The 22,781-nt window shown below is 40.7% G+C and overlaps 1 protein-coding gene across 2 annotated transcripts in view; it reads left to right on the top strand.

The window, feature by feature from the left end:
* LOC106560819 (N-terminal EF-hand calcium-binding protein 2) overlaps positions 1–22,781 on the top strand; it is a 151,234-nt gene that overhangs the window by 4,914 nt on the left and 123,539 nt on the right. For both annotated transcript variants that reach the window (XM_014124148.2, XM_014124147.2), the window contains exon 2: positions 1,715–1,739. In XM_014124148.2, coding sequence (XP_013979623.1) covers positions 1,715–1,739 — 25 coding nt within the window. The remainder of the gene's footprint in view (positions 1–1,714; positions 1,740–22,781) is intronic.

The following is a 22,781-nucleotide window of genomic DNA, read 5'->3' as shown; positions in this document are numbered from 1 at the left end:
ATTGGTGTTCTAAACTGGTGTGATTACTGCTTTCCCAGTGACACACCAAGGATAGGTGTCTTAAAACCTGTTGGGGCTACAGGTTAGCAATGAACCCCGAGCCGGGATTGCTAACAAGGCTGGAAATTCAAAACATCAAAAATCTAATAATTTCAATTTCTCAAACAATCAACTATTTTACACAATTTAAATGATAAACATCTCCTTAATCGAACCACATTGTTCGATTTTCAAAGAGGCTTTACGGCAAAGGCATAAAGTTAGATTATGTTAGGACAGTACATAGCCACAAAAGTACAAACATCCATTTTCAATTCAAGGTCAGGCATCACCAAAAGCAGAAACCAGCTTGAATTATGCACTAACTTTTGTCAATCTCCATCAGATGACACTCCTAGGACATTATGTTATACAATACATGCATTTTTTGTTCCATCAAGTTCATATTTATATCCAAAAACAGCATTTTACAGTAGCGTGAAATTCAGATTTTTTTCTTCTCTGAAATGCTTCCGGTGAACATAACAAAATTACTATTCGAAAACATTGGTAAATTATAATATTGTCATTCAAAGAATAATATATTATCATCTCGTAATTGCTACCGAATGGCCAGATCTCAAAATAACTTTACTGGGAAATCACATTTTGCAATAAACGGGGTGCTATGCTAAGAACAACAGGCTATGCTATACAGTTAGCATCATCTAAAATCGATAATAACATTGTAAATACCCCCTTACCTTTGATTATCTCCATCAGAAGGCAGGATCCCAGGTCCGGAAGGCATTCCAGGTCCGGAACAAATGTGGTTTCTTTTGACAAAGTTCATAATTTATGTCCAAATAACACCAAGTACTTAGCGTTCATTATGCTCCCACAAAACGTGGTGTGGGGCTGGTAAAATCACGCCGAAAAGCAAAAAAAAACCTAGTAAATAATCTATTTATGTTCGTTCAAACATGTCAAATGTTGTTTAGCATTAATCTTTTGGTCCATTTTTAACGTTAAACATCAGTAATATTTTCACACAACCTATCCTATGTCTAGATAAAAAATGATGACAAACTCACGTCTCTCAGATTTATGCGCAGGCCCAAAAAAATGAAGTGATGACATGTCAACTTCCTTGGATTCTAATTTGCTCTCTGTTTATCATAGACGCTTCAAACAACTTTATAAAGATCGTTGACATCTAGTGGAAGCCGTAGGTGTTGCGAAATGAATCCTTTCTCACTATGGTATCTATAAAACAATGACACTAAATAGTACAGTCACAAAATCCACATTTTTTTTGATCTATTTTTCACAGGTTTTTGCCTGCAATATGAGTTTTGTTATACTTACAGACACCATTCAAACTGTTTTAGAAAATTCAGAGTGTTTTCTATCCGAATGTGTTAATAATATGCATATCCTAGCTTCTGAGTTGGTGTAGGAGGCAGTTAAAAATGGGCACATATTTTTTTCAAAATGTCTCAATACTGCCCCCGAGCCCCAACAGGTTTTAACCGTGCTATTACACACAAGCGCACAATGTGGTTAGGCTTTTTAAACAAGATTATGCTGGATTTTCACTTAGTCTTACCTAGCTATTCAGGCAGGCTTATTTACTGTCTCTCATTGACCTTTTGCGGCATGTTTTATCATGTTTTTACACTGTTCACGTGACTAGTCTCTTCACTAATGCAGAGCTCATGTTTTGTCTTGACAGATTTTCCGTAGAGCTGATAAGGATGGTAAGTGTGTTTTGGTTTGTTAAACGTATTTGTTGTCATGTTGTCTGTGTCCTCTCAGTGAGGTAGCCACTCTGGCCAGTCTTGTGTGGAATTGTTAGTACATTGTTTAATTTCCAGGCTAGCACGCACAGTGTGGTGCAGTTCCAAAGCTTCCCTCATTCCCTCATTCCCTCTGGCACTTGTTTGTTCTGCTGTCGTGTCTTGGAGCCTTTGACAGTATAGAAGAAAACTAACAGGGAGACAACTTAGAAGGATGCATTTTTATGCCAACCAGATGGCCATTTTATTTTCTGATCTGTGTGGTTGCACTGTGTCTCTAACTACCTTGTGGAGTAGCAATGGTAATTTCACTGCTATATTTTTTAGTTATCTATTCTGTGTGGATGTTTCTTGGAGATACCGTAGATACACTACAAATATGTTATTAGCTCCTAGTTAAAGAGAATCCTTGTCATTTGATGTTTGGAACATGCTCAGTTTGTGCTATTTTTACCCTCCTCTCCTGGGAAATGTTCTGTGGCTGTTTCAATGAAAGAGAGATGCTAAACACGCTGTGCGAGAGGGCTGGGGAGGCTGAGAGAGAGAGAAGAGAGAGAGTAGCAAGAGAGACAGAAAGAGATTGAGATAGATAGGGGATAAGGGAGAAAAAGATCAGGGGTCCAACATCGCTCCTAAATTTGCTCTGGTCTTCACAATGGGATCCATGTATGGATCGACTAGGGTCAAGGTTTATTGCCTCTCCCTCTCTGCCCGCTTCCAAAAGGGCACCTGCTAAATAAGCCTATATGTCTCCTAGCGTTGATAACACAATTAGCGGTGAGAAGGGTAATCATTAGTGTGTGTTTTATAGCTGAGCTAACATGCTCCTTTGGCCCAGGAGCTTTTATCATTGCTGCCTCCAGGCGAGCGCTGCCTAACAGGCCCTGATTAGAGGTTCTGATCCTGCGGTGTTATGCTGTTGGGCCCACAGTCATAGAGAGGACCGCATCACAGCCCTTTAAATACGGACGTCCTGTAATGAAACTCTTTCCTGAGAGAAAGAGAGGTATCAGTAATTATAGACAAGTGTGTGCTAATGGAAATGTAATTGTCTTCTTTCTCCCACTCCCAATGGCATGATATGCTCCACTCCCGAAACTGCTCAGGGAGGGGGTGGGGGGTAGGTGGGGGGATGTTTCCCATCCAGCATTAATGGAGGTAGCTGTAACAGCACACATGAAAAAAATACTACAGTTTGCTATAGACTACTACAGTACTTACTGTAGAATTCTGTTGTAAACTGTAGTACCTACCTACCTACAGATTATGGAAAATTTGCTCTTTGAGTAGTTTTTCCAGTAGGTTTCCTCAAGGAGAAAGCCCCCACTGCTATGTCAAAGATAATAAAGCCAAAACGCTATAGTAAATACTACAGTAATATCTGCAAAAAAACACTACAGTAAATTCTACAGTATAATACAGTCCGCAAAAATACTACAGTAATTACTACATTTTTTTAAATTATATATATACTATAGTAAACTATAAATACTACTATATACTACAGTCATTTCTGCAACACTACAGTGAATATTACATTAAAGTCTGCAAAAACACAACAGTGAATACTATAGTATTTATACCATAGTATACTATAGTTTTTTTCATTTTGGAGCACCGCTAGTTTGTATGAGAGAGTAAGCCTGTGTACCTGATTAGTGATTACCTTGCCTTGGTCGTTGTGGATCTATGACTCCGTTTTTGGAACTGGCTTGCAGAGAGTAATCCACCACCTATTGTATGATATGCTATTTTCATGACTGCTGAGGGTACAAGTTTTCAGAAATGTTATTTTATTGAAGCACAATGAGGAAATATTTGCAGATTTCAGCCTTTGTGAGTATGACCTTTAAACAGGTAAACATTCACAACGCCGTAGGGCTAGACTGATTACCAGGACGCATTCTCAGAGCATGCACTGACCAGCTAGCAGGTTTCTTCACTGACATTTTCAACCTCTCCCTGACCCAGTCTGTAATATCCATATGTTTCAAGCAGACAACCATAGTCCCTGTGCCTAAGAAAGCCAAAAAAGCCTCTCCCTCAATGTCAGCAAGACAAAGGAGCTGATCGTGGACTACAGAAAATGGAGGGCATAGCATGCCCCCATTCACATCGACAGGGCTGTAGTGGAGACGGATGAGAGCTTCAAGTTCCTGTATCCATTTCACTAAGGACCTATCATGGTCAAACACACCAACATGGTTGTAAAGAGGGCACGACAATGCCTCTTCCCCCTCAGGGCTTCTATACCAGGCAGTGTCAGAGGAAGGCCACCCAAGTCACAGTCTGTTCTCTCTGCTACAGCAAGGCAAGCTGTACCACAGCACCAGGTCTGGGACCAAAAGGCTCCTGAACAGCTTCTACCCCAAAAGCCATAAGACTTCTTAACAGTTAATTAAATGGCTACCTGGACTTTCTTTTCACCCCTTACTATACCTACATGTGCATAGTACAATACTTCAATCAATCACCTAACCAAGCCTACATGTACATATTACCTCAATCAATCACCCCAACTACCTCGTACCTCAGTACACTGACTCAGTACAAGTACTCATTGTATATAACCTGTATGTAGCCTTGTTATTGTTATTTATTGTGTTATTTTATTGTTTTAATATTTCATTTTTATCTATTTGTTCATTTACATACTTTTTAACTGCATTGATGGGAAAGGGCACATAAATAAGCATTTCATGGTAAAAAATCACATTTTTATTGGTCACATACACATATTTAGCAGATGTTATTGCACGTGTAGCGAAATGCTTGTGTTCCTAGCTCCAACAGTGCAGTAGTATCTAACAATTCACAAGAATACACACAAATCTAAAAGTAAAATAATTTAATTAAGAAATATAGGACGAGCAATGTCGGAGTGGCAATGACTAAAATACAGTAGAATAAAATACAGTATATACTGTACATACAGTTGAAGTCGTAAGTTTACATACACCTTACATTTAAACTCAGTTTTTCACAATTGCTGACATTTAATCCTAGTAAAAATTCCCTGTCTTTGGTCAGTTAGGATCACCACTTTATTTTAAGAATGTGAAATGTCAGAATAATAGCAGAGAGAATGATTTATTTCAGCTTTTATTTCTTTCATCACATTCCCAGTGGGTCAGAAGGTTACATACAAATAGTATTTGGTAGTATTGCCTTTAAATTGCTTAATTTGGGTCAAACGTTTTGGGTAACCTTCCACAATATTCCCACAATAAGTTGGGTGAATTTTGGCCCATTCCTCCTGACAGAGCTGGTGTAACTGAGTCAGGTTTGTAGGTTTCCTTGCTCGCAAACCCTTTTTCAGTTCGCACACGCTTTTTCAAATTTTCTATAGGATTGAGGTCAGGCCTTTGTGATGGCCACTCCAATACCTTGACTTTGTTGTCCTTATTAAGCCATGTTGCCACAACTTTGGAAGTATGCTTGGCGCCATTGTCCATTTGGAAGACCCATTTGCGACCAAGCTTTAACTTAATGACTGATGTCTTGAGACGTTGCTTCAATATATCCACATAATTTTTCTTCTCATGATGCCATCTATTTTGTGAAGTGCACCAGTCCCTCCTGCAGCAAAGCACCCTCACAACATGATGCTGCCACCCCCGTGCTTCAAGGTTGGGATGGTGTTTTTCGGCTTGCAAGCCTCCACCTTCTTCCTCCAAACATAACGATGGTCATTATGGCCAAACAGTTATATTTTTGTTTCATCAGACCAGAGGACATTTCTCCAAAAAATACAATCTCTGTCCCCATGTGCAATTGCAAACCATTGTCTGGCTTTTTTATGCCAGTTTTGGAGCAGTTGCTTCTTCCTTGCTGTGCGGCCCTTCAGGTTATGTCGATATAGGACTCGTTTTACTGTGGATAAAGATACTTTTGTTCCTGTTTCCTCCAGCATCTTCACAAGGTCCTTTGCTGTTGTTCTGGGATTGATTTTCACTTTTCGCACCAATATATGTTCATCTCTAGGAGACAGAACGCGTCTCCTTCCTGAGCGATATGACGGCTGTGTGGTCCCATGGTGTTTATACTTGCGTACTATTGTTTGTACAGATGAACGTGGTACCTTCAGGCGTTTGGAAATTGTTCCCAAGGATGAACCAGACTTGTGGAGGTTTCCAATTTTTTTCTGAGGTCTGAGATGATTTCTTTTGATTTTCCCATGATGTCAAGCAAAGAGGCACTGAGTTTGAAGGTAGGCCTTGAAATACATCCACAGGTACACCTCCAATTGACTCAAATTATGTCAATTAGCCTATCAGAAGTTTCTAAAGCCGTAACAATTTTCTGTAATTTTCCAAGCTGTTTAAAGTCACAGTCAAATTTGTGTATGTAAACTTATGACCCACTGGAATTGTGATACAGTGAATTATAAGTGAAATGATCTGTCTGTAAACAATAGTTGGAAAAATGACTTGTGTCATGCACAAAGTAGATGTCCTAACTGACTTGCCAAAACTATAGTCTGTTAACAAGAAATTTGTGGAGTGGTTAAACAAATAGTTTTAATGACTCCAACCTAAGTGTATGTACATTTCTGACTTCAACTGTATGAGATGAGTGAAGCAGTATGTTAACATTATTTAAGTGACTAGCGTAAAGTCTACACTTGTTTTATTCGGGGCATGTTACAAATACAATTTGATTTGAGTCACTAGATTTATTGTTGAAGTAATTATCTTTCTGAGAGGTTTAATCCTGGTGTAGCCTTAGGTTTCAGTTTGAGTGGAATGTTTGCACCATACTATAACAGGGTGAAAATGAGCTAAGTCATTGGCTAGTATAACTGTGTGTTGTTGTGTTTTGCCTCTCAGCTGTCTCCTCTTGCCTGGACAGATCTAGTGAGGCAGATCACTTTGCTGACGGAGTGGAGGCAAGTGGTCTGCCTCAAAGTGACAGGCGACTGACATTGTAATGAGAGAGCGATGGTGAGAGAGAGGATAGAGATGGAGAGGGGAAAAAGAAGAGAATGGGTGAAAGAAGGGAAGAGAGAGAGTGAGAAGGAAAATACATTGGAGAGGGGAGAGAAGCCTTGCGGGGAGGATTCGCATAAAGGTTTCAGCTTGCCCTATTTTCTTCTCCTTCTCTCTGTGGGTACACTGCAGGGAAAGTCCCTTTCACAACCCAACAGAGGGAAACATGAGTCTGACCCCTAATCCAACATTTTCTTCTCTGCTATAATGCTCTTTTTGTTCCCCTCTTTTTCCAGTATTTTGTGTCTAATGCCTGTGGTGAGCTCTCAGGAGTGTTGACCGTGTTGCTTAGATAACGGCAGTTGTTCTATTTCCTGCCTACTGATAGAAATGGGCCCATAGACTAAGTCCTCTATCGTCTATCCCAGCTGTAATGGAACCTGCACAGCGTGCTAACAGAGGTGACTTTGAAGTCTGCTCCATACGTGTCACCTCACTGCAGGGTAGGCTGATCCCTCTTGCCCCATCACAGCGCTGGATTTCCCTGGTTTTCCCTGACTTTCCCTGGCCACAGATAGGACAGGAGTCAGGACAGAGGCTGGGGAGCTTCACAGGGCAGCTGGAAGCTGATGAGGCGTGAACAGATATAACTGCTGGTGCTACTCTCCTCTCCGCCCTGTCCTGTCCTCTGTTCAGCATCATCTATTATTCAGGGGCCTCTGCCTTGGCATTTCTGACATTCTACTCAAAGTTGGAACATCATTTGAACCAGGGCAGTCGCCAATGTCAGGAAAGGACAGTGTACGTACACACACACCCATGCATTTCCACCTCATCCATTTTCCTCTTTCTCTCTCTGTCTATCTGACTCTCTCTCGCTCCCTTACTCACTCTGTCTGTTTCTCTCACTTTTTTCTCTCTCTCAGAGTAACCATATTGTGTACTGTATACATGAAGATATATATACACACACTATCTCTCTCTCTCTCTGTCGCTCTCTCTCTCCAAGTGACTTTCCCTTGTGTTTTTTCATCATCCCTGTGTGAATACCTGTCAGACATGTGTCCTCCCGGCAGGATCGTGCCTGTCTGTCTGATGCCTGGTGCCCTTGTTCCTTTCTTTTTGGGTTTAATTATCGTTTTTGATGCTCCATAGATTTCTGACTCATTTAGCTTGAAGTAATTATTGTCACTCACGGTGATAAGGAGACAACAGGCATTTAGGGATGTTTCTTTATCCAAGATTCTCTACAAATGCGTACACAGTGATTTTAGTGTTGGGCTAGGGTAAAGGGTAATGGCGTGGTAATGGTGATTGGTGGACCTAAATGAGCAGCATTACTGCCACAAACATTTGTAAACATGTGTTCCTCTAACTGCCCCCCAGAGTTTGTCAGCCAGTCCCAACCTTGCTAATTTATTTTTTAACCTGCAGCCAGGCCAGGGAGAGGAGAGGGCTGGGGAGAGGAGAGGGCTGGGGAGAGGAGAGGGCTGGGGAGAGGAGCAAGAGGAGACTGGAAGAGAAAGGTGCTCATGGTTTATTCAGCATCAACACCAGCATGATAGAACCTGCTCACTAACTTTAAGCCTCAGATAGGCTATTCTATTCCCCAGACCAGACCAGGCCAACAAGAAACACAGCTTTAATATATATATATATAAAAAGACAGTTTTGGGAAACTACAGTGCCCTCCTGCCAGCAGGAGCCTGTAACACATTACTTTGAAAATGTTTTTTAAAAAGTTAAGCTTTACTGAAGCGACACAAAAGTGCATTAGTCACTCCCTACAGGCTGGCATGCTAGCTAGTACAGTACATATTCTCTGCAGGAGAGTACAGAGAGGGTAGGATAGGAGGTCTAATTAACTCCGAGCTGGCTGCTCTCGTAACAATTTTCTTATTTTATTAAGTACAGATACATTTAGTTATACCACTAGTCCTTGCTGTGTATTTCAGCAGTCTCATAATTACTGATATCCTCACTCAAAACTGTGACATCTGTATTTAATAACCAAAAGTGCTCAATTACAGTACCTGAATCCAAATGATACAGAATAGACCATCTGTCCCAACAAGCTCTCACAGTCTCACTGCAAAATTAAACGTTCATCCACGTTTTCCAAATGTCAAATTTCGACGTTGCTCCAAAAGTGTTTTTGTTGCTCCTGCTACTCTACAAACATCAAATTTCGAATTTAATAGTTAATAGTTAAGTTTAAGCACTCATTCTGAATAGTTAAGGTAAGGGTTAAGGTTTTGGGATAGGGTTAAAATGCTAAGTTAAGGGATGGATTCGAAAGTTACTGAATGGTTACCTGGATAAAATGGGGGAGGGTCATGCTTTTTCAATTTCATTCAAGGGGAGGGTTTAGCATTTTTTTATCTAGCAAAATTATATTTCTAAGATAGCTGCTGGGATGGTGTAAATAAAACTAGGCTGCATTACACACTGCATTGGATTTTCAACCCTGAGCCCCGGCCTGCCATGCTCTTGCTGATCAAAAACCTTTTTGTGTGCTGCCTAACCAATGGCTGTGAAGTGTAGGCCTACGGTGGCAGTTCAGGAGGAGAGTCAAAGGCTTCTTCCGAAAATATTTTTGGATTAGGCCAAGTCCAAAAAATGCACGTGGACTAGCCTATAGCCTATGTTCTGTTCAGTTTGAGAAGGAGAGTGCAAAGATGAGAAGGTGGACCGGAGGTAAACTTTGATAGCTTGCTACTACTGTAATATATTTTTTTTTAAACAATATGTTTCTCGCCAATTATGTATTATTGACCTCACAATAAGACAGAATCGAGTAACTTACATTGTCGTGACATTGGATTGATTAATGTGACGACTGCTGCTCATCGAATGATTAACGGTTTATAATTACGTGATTAAATGAATCAGGTAATTATTAACTCATTAACCTGGGGCACCATGGGAAAGTTTTAGCTTTATTGAGTTTCTATTTCCCAAATTAACTAAAAAGAATATCAGAATATCAATTTTACAACAGTCGCTAATTAATCAATTTCCTCTACAGTCCTCTACAGTCTCATAGGCCTTTTCTGTAGTCAAATGACTAGTGGCCTCATGGGTGGAATGTTATTCATATTTTTCATAATTTCATAATTAATAAACATGATTTTTTTTATGTCAAACGGTGTTGTTACATTTCAGTCTTCTGTGATGTATATAAAGTGTAATATTGGGATGCAAACTCAAAATGTAATACATTTCAACTCTATATCTGAAATGGTACATTTCTTTCTGTTTTTTTTTGCTCATAACCATGTGTGTGAGGTGTATACTTTGGTTTCAAAGCAGCTTTGTTTAAGACTACCAAGAAACACTCTATGTGACCCTGATTTAGCCCACTGCAGTAAATGGTTAAGAAATAAGAGGTAGGCCTACCTGTTTGACAGAAAAAAATTAGGCTATGGGCTGCTATAGGTATATATAGATGTGTCAGTCAATTCCTCCACCCACCATGCACTCTTTAAATTGCCGACCTCCGTGTCATCGAAGGGCTGTTAAGTTAAAACCAAAACTCAAATGGCAAAAAGCACAGGCCTACCTCTTGTTATCTTAAGATTTTGAAGAAAATAAACAGATCTGATTATATAAAGTGATCAATAACAGAGCTTTGGTCCACGATGCTTTATGCTTAGAAACAAGCTTTAAAATACCCGGGAAAGACGTGACTTGTTTCTTTGAAATTCAAAGGCTGAGCTACAACCTTCTATAGCCGAGGAGACAAAAAAAAATGTGCTTGTGAAGTAATCTAATTCTGTCACTATCAATTGATTAAGCTATTCACTTTCTGTCCAATATAAGATGTTTAAACCCAGACAGCTTTTAGGGTTAAGCCATGGAAGAAGAGTAGACAGAAGTTAAGCTTACATTGTTCTGCATCGGTAGGCCTACAGTACTCTGTCTGGGGTGGAAAGTGTCACGAGAATTTTCAATCCCAATGATGATAACAATCACTATAGCTTTGACCAATTCCCCCTAGGTTGTAAACTTAGGGTTAATAAGACTTAGGCAAAGACTCAGATTCTGCAAAAGGTTTGTTGTAGTTTATTCATGAGAGCTCTAAAATCAACCAAAATTTGAACAGTCTTTATAACCCCCTCTACGCACGCACACACACACACACACACACACACACACACACACACACACACACACACACACACACACACACACACACACACACACACACACACACACACACACACACACACACACACACACACACACACACTTATCACTTTTCTACCAGCCTTGGCCATTTCTCGCCATTCCTTTCCTCCCCAGATAAGAGAGGCCTTGGAAGGGCCCTCCTGTTGTCAGCTTTTTCAGAGTTATCATGTGTAGTCTACCAGCCTCTGTTTTCTCCACATATTTCTCCCTCTTAACTTGTCCCACACATGTATTATTGGAATATATTCTTATACATTTCAGGGTGGAATTCTTTAGTCATTACTTTAAACATATAAATTCCCTTATCAGAAAGGTAGGCCTAACTTTTGAAAGTGCCATGCTCAGATTCCTAATTATTTGCAAACAGGGACAGTTTTGTTCCAAACAAGAAACATTTATTTGGCATTGGAGAAATATGATGAAATGAACACATAACACCTATCTCTCTGTCCATTCTTAGCCTGTAATTTCAGTCATTTGTGTGGTACTAAAAAAGATTCTGCTAATATGTAAAATGACGTAGAATTGCATGAAATGTTTTTAAAAGGCAATATTTTTCTCCGACCTGCAAATACGATGATAGATTCATGCAATACTTCTACTTTAAAGGAGATCGTTCCACCCCTACTCTTGTCCACGGTGGTCTGCAAATGCACAACCTTCTGGCCCGCAGCCCTGTGTGCTATCAAAATTCCTGCGTTGTCATGAGGAATAGCAGTTTCTTAAACGGCATATCTAAGGCTCTGGTCTGCCCAAAAAGTGAGGGTAAACGGTAGACATGTTCTCTGCTATCCACTTAGTTTTAATTATTATTTGGGGTATAGGGGAGGGTCACTTGTTTTTATTTTCAAGCGTTCCAGGAGGGTTTATGCATACTATACATACACATGGATTTAGTACTGTAGATATGTGGAAGTGGTGAAGTAGGGGCCTGAGGGCACACAGTGTGTTGTGAAATATGTGAATGTATTTTAATGTTTTTTAAATTGTATAAACTGCCTTAATTTTGCTGGACCTCAGGAAGAGGAGCTGCTGCTTTGGCAGCAGCTAATGGGGATCATTAATACATACAAATACAAATACAAAAGTGTTTGAAAATGGTTTGGGCACCCGCAGATCTGTCGCACTTCCTAATCCCAGGAGTCATTGGCTAATTAAAACACATTTTTGGCCTCAAGCAAAGAGCTTTGGGTTTGTTCCCATTTTCAATTGTTATGTCCCCCCCCGCCCACCCCACCCTCTCTCTCCTCAGTACTCTATCCAGATTAATTAGGTTTGGCCAAAAGTTAATAAAGAATTATGCCAATAATGGTTTTTTATCACTTCTCCCAGAATTAACAACGGAGTGATGCTGTTTTTGAATGTAGAGGTATCAAATAATGTAATCAGAATTGTTTGGGTGACAATGGTACTGAGCAAATAGAGGGTGTGTTTCTGACTTTCCTCCAAAGGTGTCTGCCTCAATAGTGTGTGATTGTGTACTGCAGTTCGAGGCGTTACTGCATGTGGGCAGTCCTCGAGCATCTCTGCATGTGGCTTGTGTTTAAGTAATGCTTTTGATATTCTGGATTTCCCCTGATTGTCTATGCAATTAAAATGTGGTAAAATAAAAGTATTATCAGAGTTTATTGTTTAAGATATGCCATTATTCTAGTATAATTAATGTGCAATGTTTTATCTTAAAATGTACACTACCGTTCAAAAGTTTGGGGTCACTTAGAAATGTCCTTGTTTTCCATGAAAACATACATGAAATTAGTTGCAAAATGAATAGGAAATATAGTCAAGCCGTTGACAAGGTTATAAATAATGATTTTTAATAGAAATAATAATTGTGTCCTTCAAACTTTGCTTTCGTCAAAGAATCCTCCATTTGCAGAAATTGCAGACCTTGCAGACCTTTGGAATTGTAGTTGTCAATTTGTTGAGGTAATCTGAAGAGATTTCTCCCCATGCTTCCTGAAGCACCTTCCACAAGTTGGATTAGCTTGATGGGCACTTCTTATGTACCATACAGTCAAGCTGCTCCCACAACAGCTCAATAGGGTTGAGATCCGGTGACTGTGCTGGCAACTACATTATAGACAGAATACCAGCTGACTGCTTCTTCCCTAAATAGTTCTTGCATAGTTTAGTGCTTTGGGTCATTGTCCTGTTGTAGAAGGAAATTGTCTCCAATTAAGCGCCGTCCACAGGGTATGGCATGGCGTCAAATGGAGTCATAGCCTTCCTTCTTCAAGATCCCTTTTACCCTGTACAAATCTTACACTTTACCACCACCAAAGCACCCCCAGACCATCACATTGCCTCCACCATGCTTGACAGATGGCATCAATTCTGATGCTCCAGGTTCTCAACTAGTCTAAAGAAGACCAGTTTTATTGCTTCTTTAATCAGAACAATAGTTTTAAGCTGTGCTAACATAATTGCAAAATGGTTTTCTATTGATCAATTAACCTTTTAAAATGATAAACTTCAATTAGCTTGAATTAGCTAACACAACGTGCCATTGGAACACAGGAGTGATGGTTGCTGATAATGGGCCTCTGTAGGTACGCCTATATACGCTTGTATTCCAGGTATTCCATAAAAAAAATCTGCCATTTCCAGCTACAATAGTCATTTACAACATTAACAATGTTTACACTGTATTTCTGATCAATTTGATGTTATTTTAATGGACAAAAAATGTGCTTTTCTTTCAAAAACAAGGAAATGTCTAAGTGACCCCAAACTTTTGAACGGTAGTATACATTTTAAGATAAAATGTGTAATCTGTTGATGCGTTGGATAGCAGATGTAACACATACAGCGCCTTCAGAAAGTATTCAGACCCCTTCACTTTTTCCACATTTGGTTACATTTGCCTCATTATGACAATGCAAAAAAAATTATCACATTTACATAAGTATTTAGACCCTTTACTCCTTTGCACCTTTGGCAGTGATTACAGCCATGAGTCTCCTTGGGTATGACGCTACAAGCTTGGCACGCCTGTATTTGGGGAGGTTCTCCTATTCTTCTCTGCAGATACTCTCAAGCTCTGTCAGGTAGACATTTTTTTCAGGTCTTTCCAAAGATGTTCAATCAGGTTCAAGTCCGGGCTCTGGCTGGGCCACTCAAGGACATTCAGAGACTTGTTCCAAAGCCACTCCTGAGTTGTCTTAGCTGTGTGCTTAGGGTCATTGTTCTGTTGGAAGGTGAACTTTCGCCCCAGTCACAAGTCCTGAGCGCACTGGAGCAGGTTTTCATCAAGGATCTTTCTGTACTTTGCTCCATTCATCTTTCCCTCGATCTTGACTAGTCTCCCAGTCCCTGCCACTGAAAAACATTCCCGCAGCATGATGTTGCCACCGCCATGCTTCACCGTAGGGATGGTATTGGCCTGGTGATGAGCGGTGTGTAGCAAATGCAAAACATTATAGCCTACACTCTTGTAGAACCCTCTATGTAAAGGGTATTCCTTGGAACCAAAAATGGTTATTCAAAGGGTTCTCACATGGGGACAGCCGAAAAACCATTTTAGGTTCTAGATAGCTAGATAATTTTCAGAGTGTATTGTTTATCGGTTTTTACTTTCCTAAAACAATAATTGTCCACCGCACAGTTCAGCTGTCAGAGATTTGATCACTATGACAATAGTGCACTTGTCACAGTGAGTGCTTCTGGTAGAAAAGTCAGGTGCAGGAGAGCAGAGAGCTGTGAACAGGCACACACTTTATTTGGGTAGAGGCAACCAAACAGACAGACGACACTGCGTCAAAACCTCCAGCCAAAGGATAAAGTGCAAGGCGCGAAACAGTCCCAACAAAATGAGCAAATGTTACAATAAACAACCTTCGTGAAATACCACGGAAAATACGGTGCTATGCCAGTGCCTACCACGTTTTCAGAATGTAGAATATATCATTGGGTAATAATAATTCTTATACAGTGCCTTCAGAAATATTCACACCCCTTGACTTTTTCCACATTTTGTTGTGTTACAGCCTGAATTTAAAATTGATTAAATTGTAATTGTGTGTCACTGATCTACACACAATACCCCATAATGTCAATTTGGAATTATGTTTTTAGAAATGTTTACAAATTCATTTAAAATGAAAAGCTGAAATGTCTTGAGTCAATAAGTATTCAACCCTTTTGTTATGACAAGCCTAAACAAGTTCAGGAGTAAAAATGTCCTTAACAAGTCACATAATAAGTTTCATGGACTTACTCTGTGTGCAATAACAGTGATTAACATGATTTTTTAATGACTACCCCATCTCTGTACCCCACACATACATTAATAATTATCTGTAAGGTCCCTGAGTCAAGCAGTGAATATCAAGCACAGATTCAACCACAAAGACCAGGGAGGTTTTCTAATAGTTCACAAAGAAGGGCACCTATTGGTAGATGGGTATAAAAAGGAACAAGACATTGAATATCCCTTTGAACATCATGAAGTTATTAATTACACGTTGGATGGCGTAGCAATATACCCAGTCACTACAAATAGACAAGTGCCCTATCTAACTCAGTTGCCAGAGCAGAAGGAAACTGCTTAGGGATTTCTTTGTGAGCTTAATGGCTGTGATAGATATAACTGAGAATGGATCAATAACATTGTAGTTACTCCAAAATACTAACATAAATGACAGAGTGAAAAGAAGAAATAATAAAAATTCCTTAAAACATGCGTCCTGTTTGCAACAAGTCACTAAAGTAATACTGCAAAAAATGTAGCAAAGAAATTAACTTTTTGTCCTGAATACAAGACCAAATATACACTGAAGTTGCTTACCAAGATGAAATTGAATGTTCCTGAGTGGCCTAGTTACAGTGTTGACTTAAATCAGCTAGAAAATCTATGTCAGGACTTGAAAATTGCTGTCTAGCATTGATCAACAAATAAGAATTTATTTTTATTATTTTATTTCACCTTTATTTAACCAGGTAGGCTAGTTGAGAACAAATTCTCATTTGCAACTGCAACCTGGCCAAGATAAAGCATAGCAATTCGACACATACAACAACACAGAGTTACACATGGAATAAACAAAACATACAGTCAATCATACAGTACAACAAAAGAAAACAAAAAGTCTATATACAGTGAGTGCAAATGAGGTAAGTTAAGGCAATAAATAGGCCATGGTGGCGAAGTAATTACAATATAGCAATTAAACTCTGGAATGGTAGATGTGCAGAAGATGAATGTGCAAGTAGAGATACTGGGGTGCAAAGGAGCAAGATAAATAAATAAATACAGTATGGGGGATGAGGTAGGTAGGTAGGTAGATGGGCTGGTTACAGATGGGCTATGTACAGGTGCAGTGATCTATGAGCTGCTCTGACAGCTGGTACTTAAAGCTAGTGAGGGAGATATGAGTCTCCAGCTTAAGAGATTTTCGCAGTTCGTTCCAGTCATTGGCAGCAGAGAACTGGAAGGAGAGGCGACCAAAGGAGGAATTGGCTTTGGGGGTGACCAGTGTGATATACCTGCTGGAGAGCGTGCTACGAGTGGGTGCTGCTATGGTGACCAGTGAGCTGAGATAAGGCGGGGCTTTTAACTAGCAGAGACTTGTAGATAACCTGTAGCCAGTGGGTTTGGTGATGAGTATGAAGCGAGGGCCAACCAACGAGAGCGTACAGGTTGCAATGGTGGGTAGTGTATGGGGCTTTGGTGACAAAACGGATGGCACTGTGATAGACTGCATCCAGTTTGTTGAGTAGAGTGTTGGAGGCTATTTTATAGATGACATCACCGAAGTCGAGGATCGGTAGGATGGTCAGTTTTACGAGGGTATGTTTGGCAGCATGGGTGAAGGATGCTTTGTTGTGAAATAGGAAGCTGATTCTTGATTTAATTTTGGATTGGAGATGCTTAATGTGAGTCTGGAAGGACAGTTTACAGTCTAACCAGACACCCAGGTATTTATAGTTGTCCACGTATTCTAAGTCAGAGCCGTCCAGAGTAGTGATGCTGGACGGGCGAGCAGGTGCGGGCAGTGATCGATTGAATAGCATGCATTTAGTTTTACTTGCGTTTAAGAGCAGTTGGAGGCCACGGAAGGAGAGTTGTATGGCATTGAAGCTTGTCTGGAGGTCAGTTAACACAGTGTCCAAAGAGGGGCCAGAAGTATACAGAATGGTGTCGTCTGCATAGAGGTGGATCAGAGAATCACCAGCAGCAAGAGCAACATCATTGATGTATACAGAGAAGAGAGTCGGCCCGAGAATTGAACCCTGTGGCACACCCATAGAGACTGCCAGAGGTCCGGACAACAGGCCCTCCGATTTGACACACTGAACTCTATCAGAGAAGTAGTTGGTAAACCAGGCGAGGCAATCATTTGAGAAACCAAGGCTGTCGAGTCTGCCAATAAGAATGTGGTGATTGACAGAGTCGAAAGCCTTGGCCAGGTCGATGAATACGGCATATCCATGGCGGTTATGATGACGTTTAGGACCTTGAGCATGGGTGAGGTGCACCCATGACCAGCTCTGAAACCAGATTGCAAAATGGTCCGTAATCTGTTTGTTAACCTGTTAGGGCTAGGGGGCAGCATTGACACGGCTGGATAAAAAACATACCCGATTTAATCTGGTTACCACTCCTACTCAGTAACTAGAATATGCATATACTTATTACATATGGATAGAAAACACCCTAAATTTTCTAAAACTGTTTGAATGGTGTCTGTGAGTATAACAGAACTCAAATGGCAGGTCAAAACCTGAGAGATTCCTTTACAGGAAGTGGCCTGTCTGACCATTTGTTGAACTTCTTTTCCATCTCTATCATTTACTAAGGATCTCTGCTCTAACGTGACACTTCCCACGTCGTCCATAGGCGCTCAGAGCCCGGGAAAAAACAGAATGTCGTCATTCCAGCCCCAGGCTGAAACACATTATCGCCTTTCTCAAGTGGCCGATCAAGAGACACTAGCTTATGCGCGTGACCCCGACCGCCCCCGCCTTTGGGATTTTTTCCTCTGTTTGCCGAAAAGGAGATTCCCTGTCGGAATATTATCGCTTTTCTACGAGAAAAATGTCGTAAAAATTGATTTTAAACAGCGGTTGACATGCTTCGAAGTACGGTAATGGAATACTTAGAATTTTATTGTCACGAATTGCGCCATGCGCGTGACACTTCTTTACTATTTCTGATAGTGTCTGGAACGCACGAACAAAACGCCGCTATTCGGATATAACGATGGATTATTTTGGACCAAACCAACATTTGTTATTGAAGTAGCAGTCCTGGGTGTGTATTCTGACGAAGACAACAAAAGGTAATGAAATTTTTATAATAGTAAATATGATTATGGTGAGTGCTAAACTTGCCGGGTGTCTAAATAGCGAGCCCGTGATGCCTGGGCTATGTACTTAGAATATTGCAAAATGTGCTTTCACCAAAAAGCTATTTTAAAATCGGACATATCGAGTGCATAGAGGAGGTCTGTATCTATAATTCTTAAAATAATTGTTATGCTTTTTGTGAACGTTTATCGTGAGTAATTTAGTAAAATGTTAGCGAATTCCCCGGAAGTTTGCGGGGGTATGCTAGTTCTGAACGTCACATGCTAATGTAAAAAGCTGGTTTTTGATATAAATATGAACTTGATTGAACAAAACATGCATGTATTGTATAACATAATGTCCTAGGGTTGTCATCTGATGAAGATCATCAAAGGTGAGTGCTGCATTTAGCTGTCTTCTGGGTTTTGGTGACATTATATGCTGGCTTGAAAAATGGGTGTCTGATTATTTCTGGCTTGGTACTCTGCTGACATAATCTAATGTTTTGCTTTCGTTGTAAAGCCTTTTTGAAATCGGACAGTGTGGTTAGATTAACGAGAGTCTTATCTTTAAATGGCTGTAAAATAGTCATATGTTTGAGAAATTGAAGTAATAGGATTTTTAAGGTTTTGAAAATCGCGCCACAGGATAGCAGTGGCTGTTACGTAGGTGGGACGAATTCGTCCCGCCTAGCCTAGAGAGGTTTTAACTTGCCTTTGAAGACCTTAGAAAGACAGGGTAGGATAGATATAGGTCTGTAGCAGTTTGGGTCTAGAGTGTCACCCCCTTTGAAGAGGGGGATGACCGCGGCAGCTGTCCAATCTTTGGGAATCTCAGACTATACGAAAGAGAGATTGAACAGGCTAGTAATAGGGGTTGCAATAATTTCGGCAGATAATTTTAAAAAGAGAGGGTCCAGATTGTCTAGCCCGGCTGATTTGTATGGGTCCAGATTTTGCAGCTCTTTCAAAACATCAGCTATCTGGATTTGGGTGAAGGAGAAATGGTGGGGGCTTTGGCGGGTTGCTGTGGAGGGTGCCGGACAGTAGACCGGGGTAGGGGTAGCCAGGTGGAAAGCATGGCCAGACGTAGAGAAATGCTTATTGAAATTCTCAATTATAGTGGATTTATCAGTGGTAACAGTGTTTCCTAGCCTCAGAGCAGTGGACCGCTGGGAGGAGGTGCTCTTATTCTCCATGGACTTTACAGTGTCCCAGAACTTTTTTCAGTTAGTACTACAGGATGCAAATTTCTGTTTGAAAAAGCTAGCCATAGCTTTCATAACTGCCTGTGTATATTTGTTCCTAACTTCCCTGAAAAGTTGCATATCACGGGGGCTATTCGATGCTAATGCAGAACGCCACAGGATGTTTTTGTGCTGGTCAAGGGCAGACAGGTCTGGAGTGAACCAAGGACTATATCTATTCCTAGTTTTACATTTTTTGAGTGGGGAATACTTATTTAAGATGGTGAGGAAGGCACTTTTAAAGAATAGCCAGGCATCATCTACTGATGTATCTAAGAATGCTCTTAGATACTTACCCAGAAAGACTCACATCTGTAATTGCTGCCAAAAGTGATTCTAACATGTATAAGATATATTAGTGTTTTATTTTCAATTATTATTTTCCAAATGTTTGAATTTTTCTTCCACTTTGACATTACAGAGTATTTTGTGTAGATCTTTCGCAAAAAATAACAATTAAATCCATTTTAATCCAACTTTGTAACACCACAAAATGTGGAGAAAGTCAAGGGGTGTGAATACTTTCTGAAGGCACTGTATGTAGTTTATTGCAATAGCACTATGTGACTTTAAAGAATATTTATATCACGGCTCAGGAGAAGACCCAGATGCAGACAGTTCGAAGTAACAAAAGTTTATTACAAAAACAGGGGGCAGGTAAACGACAGATCAAGGACAGACAGAGGTCCGTAATCCATAGCAGAGTCCGAAAGGTACAGAACGGCAGGCAGGCTCAGGGTCAGGGCGGGCAGAATGGTTAAAACCTGAAAACTAGAATATAGGGACTAGAGAAAAACAGGAGTACGGGAAAAACCCTGGTAGGCTTGACGAGACAAGACGAACTGGCAACAGACAAACAGAGAACACAGGTATAAATACACAGGGGATAATGGGGAATATGGGCGACACCTGGAGTGAGTTGGAGACAAACACAAAGACAGGTGAAGCAGATTAGGGTGTGACAATTTATCTGAAAACTGTGATTCTTAAAAGATGTTTCCAGAGATTGGTCAACTCTGTCAGATTTGTCTAAAATGCTAAATTAATCAGGAATGAGCAGGGTCAGCTATACCATCAGGACCCTTTATTCATGTCCTCATTACGTGAAGTGCAACAAGACCACTCATGGTCTTTAAAGTTCTCCACTTTTGATAGATTCAAACAGACAATATTGGAATCACCATAAACTATAAACTCCATCTGCTTTATAGATTACGATAGAATATGAATTTTGATTGAAATATGTTACATTGAATTACGTTTTAGAGTCATAAGGCAACTGAGAAAAAACCAAATTGCTACTGTGTATACCACTTGAATGAAGAAAAGAAAATGTTGTCAACACCGTAAAACATAATCTCCGTCAGATTTGTGTCTCATGTCAACTCCATCAGAGTGCTGACAGATCTGATAGAACGGTTGTCTTTATTGGGGATTTTCAAAAGAATCAATATTCAGAAAAAATATTTTCTGTGCTAGACCTAAGTGATAATGTTTGCTTTATAAATGTTCAGAAATTTGAAAAACATGCCAAAATGCTAAATAAATTAGCCCTGGAGCATTTAATAGTGCTATAAAACAAATCAAAAAGGCGTTTGGATATTTGAATAACCTAATGTTAGAATTAAACAATAAAGACCTTTAAACACTTGTTGGACAATTACTGTAAAAATGAAATGCCTTTTATTGCGTCCAGTTAGTTGCATTTTATGAAGAAAAAATACATTGCTTTAAATGGTGTGATAGCTTATACTTTGATCCAGAGGTGGGACCAAGTCATTGTTTTACAAGTCACAAGTAAGTATCAAGTCTTAGCACTCAAGAACCAAGTCAAGTACCAAGTCAAGTCTCAAGTCAAGACCGTCAAGTATCAAGTCAAGTCTCAAGTCCTAAACTTTGAGCATAATGTGCTCTTCACCAAATGTAATACCATTTCCTATTTTTAACAAGAGTAATAGTTAGTATATTACATTTACGCAAATCATGGATGCTTTTAAAAATATCTATATACACTGCTCAAAAAAATAAAGGGAACGCTAAAATAACATATCCTAGATCTGAATGAATGAAATAATCGTATTAAATTATTTTTTCTTTACATAGTTGAATGTGCTGACAACAAAATCACACAAAAATAATCAATGGAAATCCAATTTATCAACCCATGGAGGTCTGGATTTGGGGTCACACTCAAAATGAAAGTGGAAAACCACACTACAGGCTGATCCAACTTTGATGTAATGTCCTTAAAACAAGTCAAAATGAGGCTCAGTAGTGTGTGTGGCCTCCACGTGCCTGTATGACCTCCCTACAATGCCTGGGCATGCTCCAGATGAGGTGGCGGATGGTCTCCTGAGGGATCTCCTCCCAGACCTGGACTAAAGCATCCGCCAACTCCTGGACAGTCTGTGGTGCAACGTGGCGTTGGTGGATGGAGCGAGACATGATGTCCCAGATGTGCTCAATTGGATTCAGGTCTGGGGAACGGGCGGGCCAGTCCATAGCATCAATGCCTTCCTCTTGCAGGAACTGCTGACACACTCCAGCCACATGAGGTCTAGCATTGTCTTGCATTAGGAGGAACCCAGGGCCAACCGCACCAGCATATGGTCTCACAAGGGGTCTGAGGATCTCATCTCGGTACCTAATGGCAGTCAGGCTACCTCTGGCGAGCACATGGAGGGCTCTGCGGCCCCCCAAAGAAATGCCACCCCACACCATGACTGACCCACCGCCATGCGGTCATGCTGGAGGATGTTGCAGGCAGCAGAACGTTCTCCACAGCGTCTCCAGACTCTGTCACGTCTGTCACGTGCTCAGTGTGAACCTGCTTTCATCCTTGAAGAGCACAGGGCGCCAGTGGCGAATTTGCCAATCTTGGTGTTCTCTGGCAAATGCCAAACCTCCTGCACGGTGTTGGGCTGTAAGCACAACCCCCACCTGTGGACGTCGGGCCCTCATACCACCCTCATGGAGTCTGTTTCTGACCGTTTGAGCAGACACATGCACATTTGTGGCCTGCTGGAGGTCATTTTGCAGGGCTCTGGCAGTGCTCCTCCTGCTCCTCCTTGCACAAAGGCGGAGTTAGCGTTCCTGCTGCTGGGTTGTTGCCCTCCTACGGCCTCCTCCACGTCTCCTGATGTACTGGCCTGTCTCCTGGTAGCGCCTCCATGCTCTGGACACTACGCTGACAGACCTTCTTGCCACAGCTCGCATTGATGTGCCATCCAGGATGAGCTGCACTACCTGAGCCACTTGTGTGGGTTGTAGACTCCGTCTCAGCATTCAAAAGTGACCAAAACATCAGCCAGGAAGCATAGGAACTGAGAAGTGTTCTGTGGTCACCAC

This window comes from Salmo salar, chromosome ssa10 (genome assembly GCF_905237065.1).
Source record: "Salmo salar chromosome ssa10, Ssal_v3.1, whole genome shotgun sequence".
Taxonomy (NCBI): Eukaryota; Metazoa; Chordata; class Actinopteri; order Salmoniformes; family Salmonidae; genus Salmo; species Salmo salar.
Note: the sequence above shows the minus strand (reverse complement) of the source record. Positions and strands in the feature narration are given on the sequence as shown.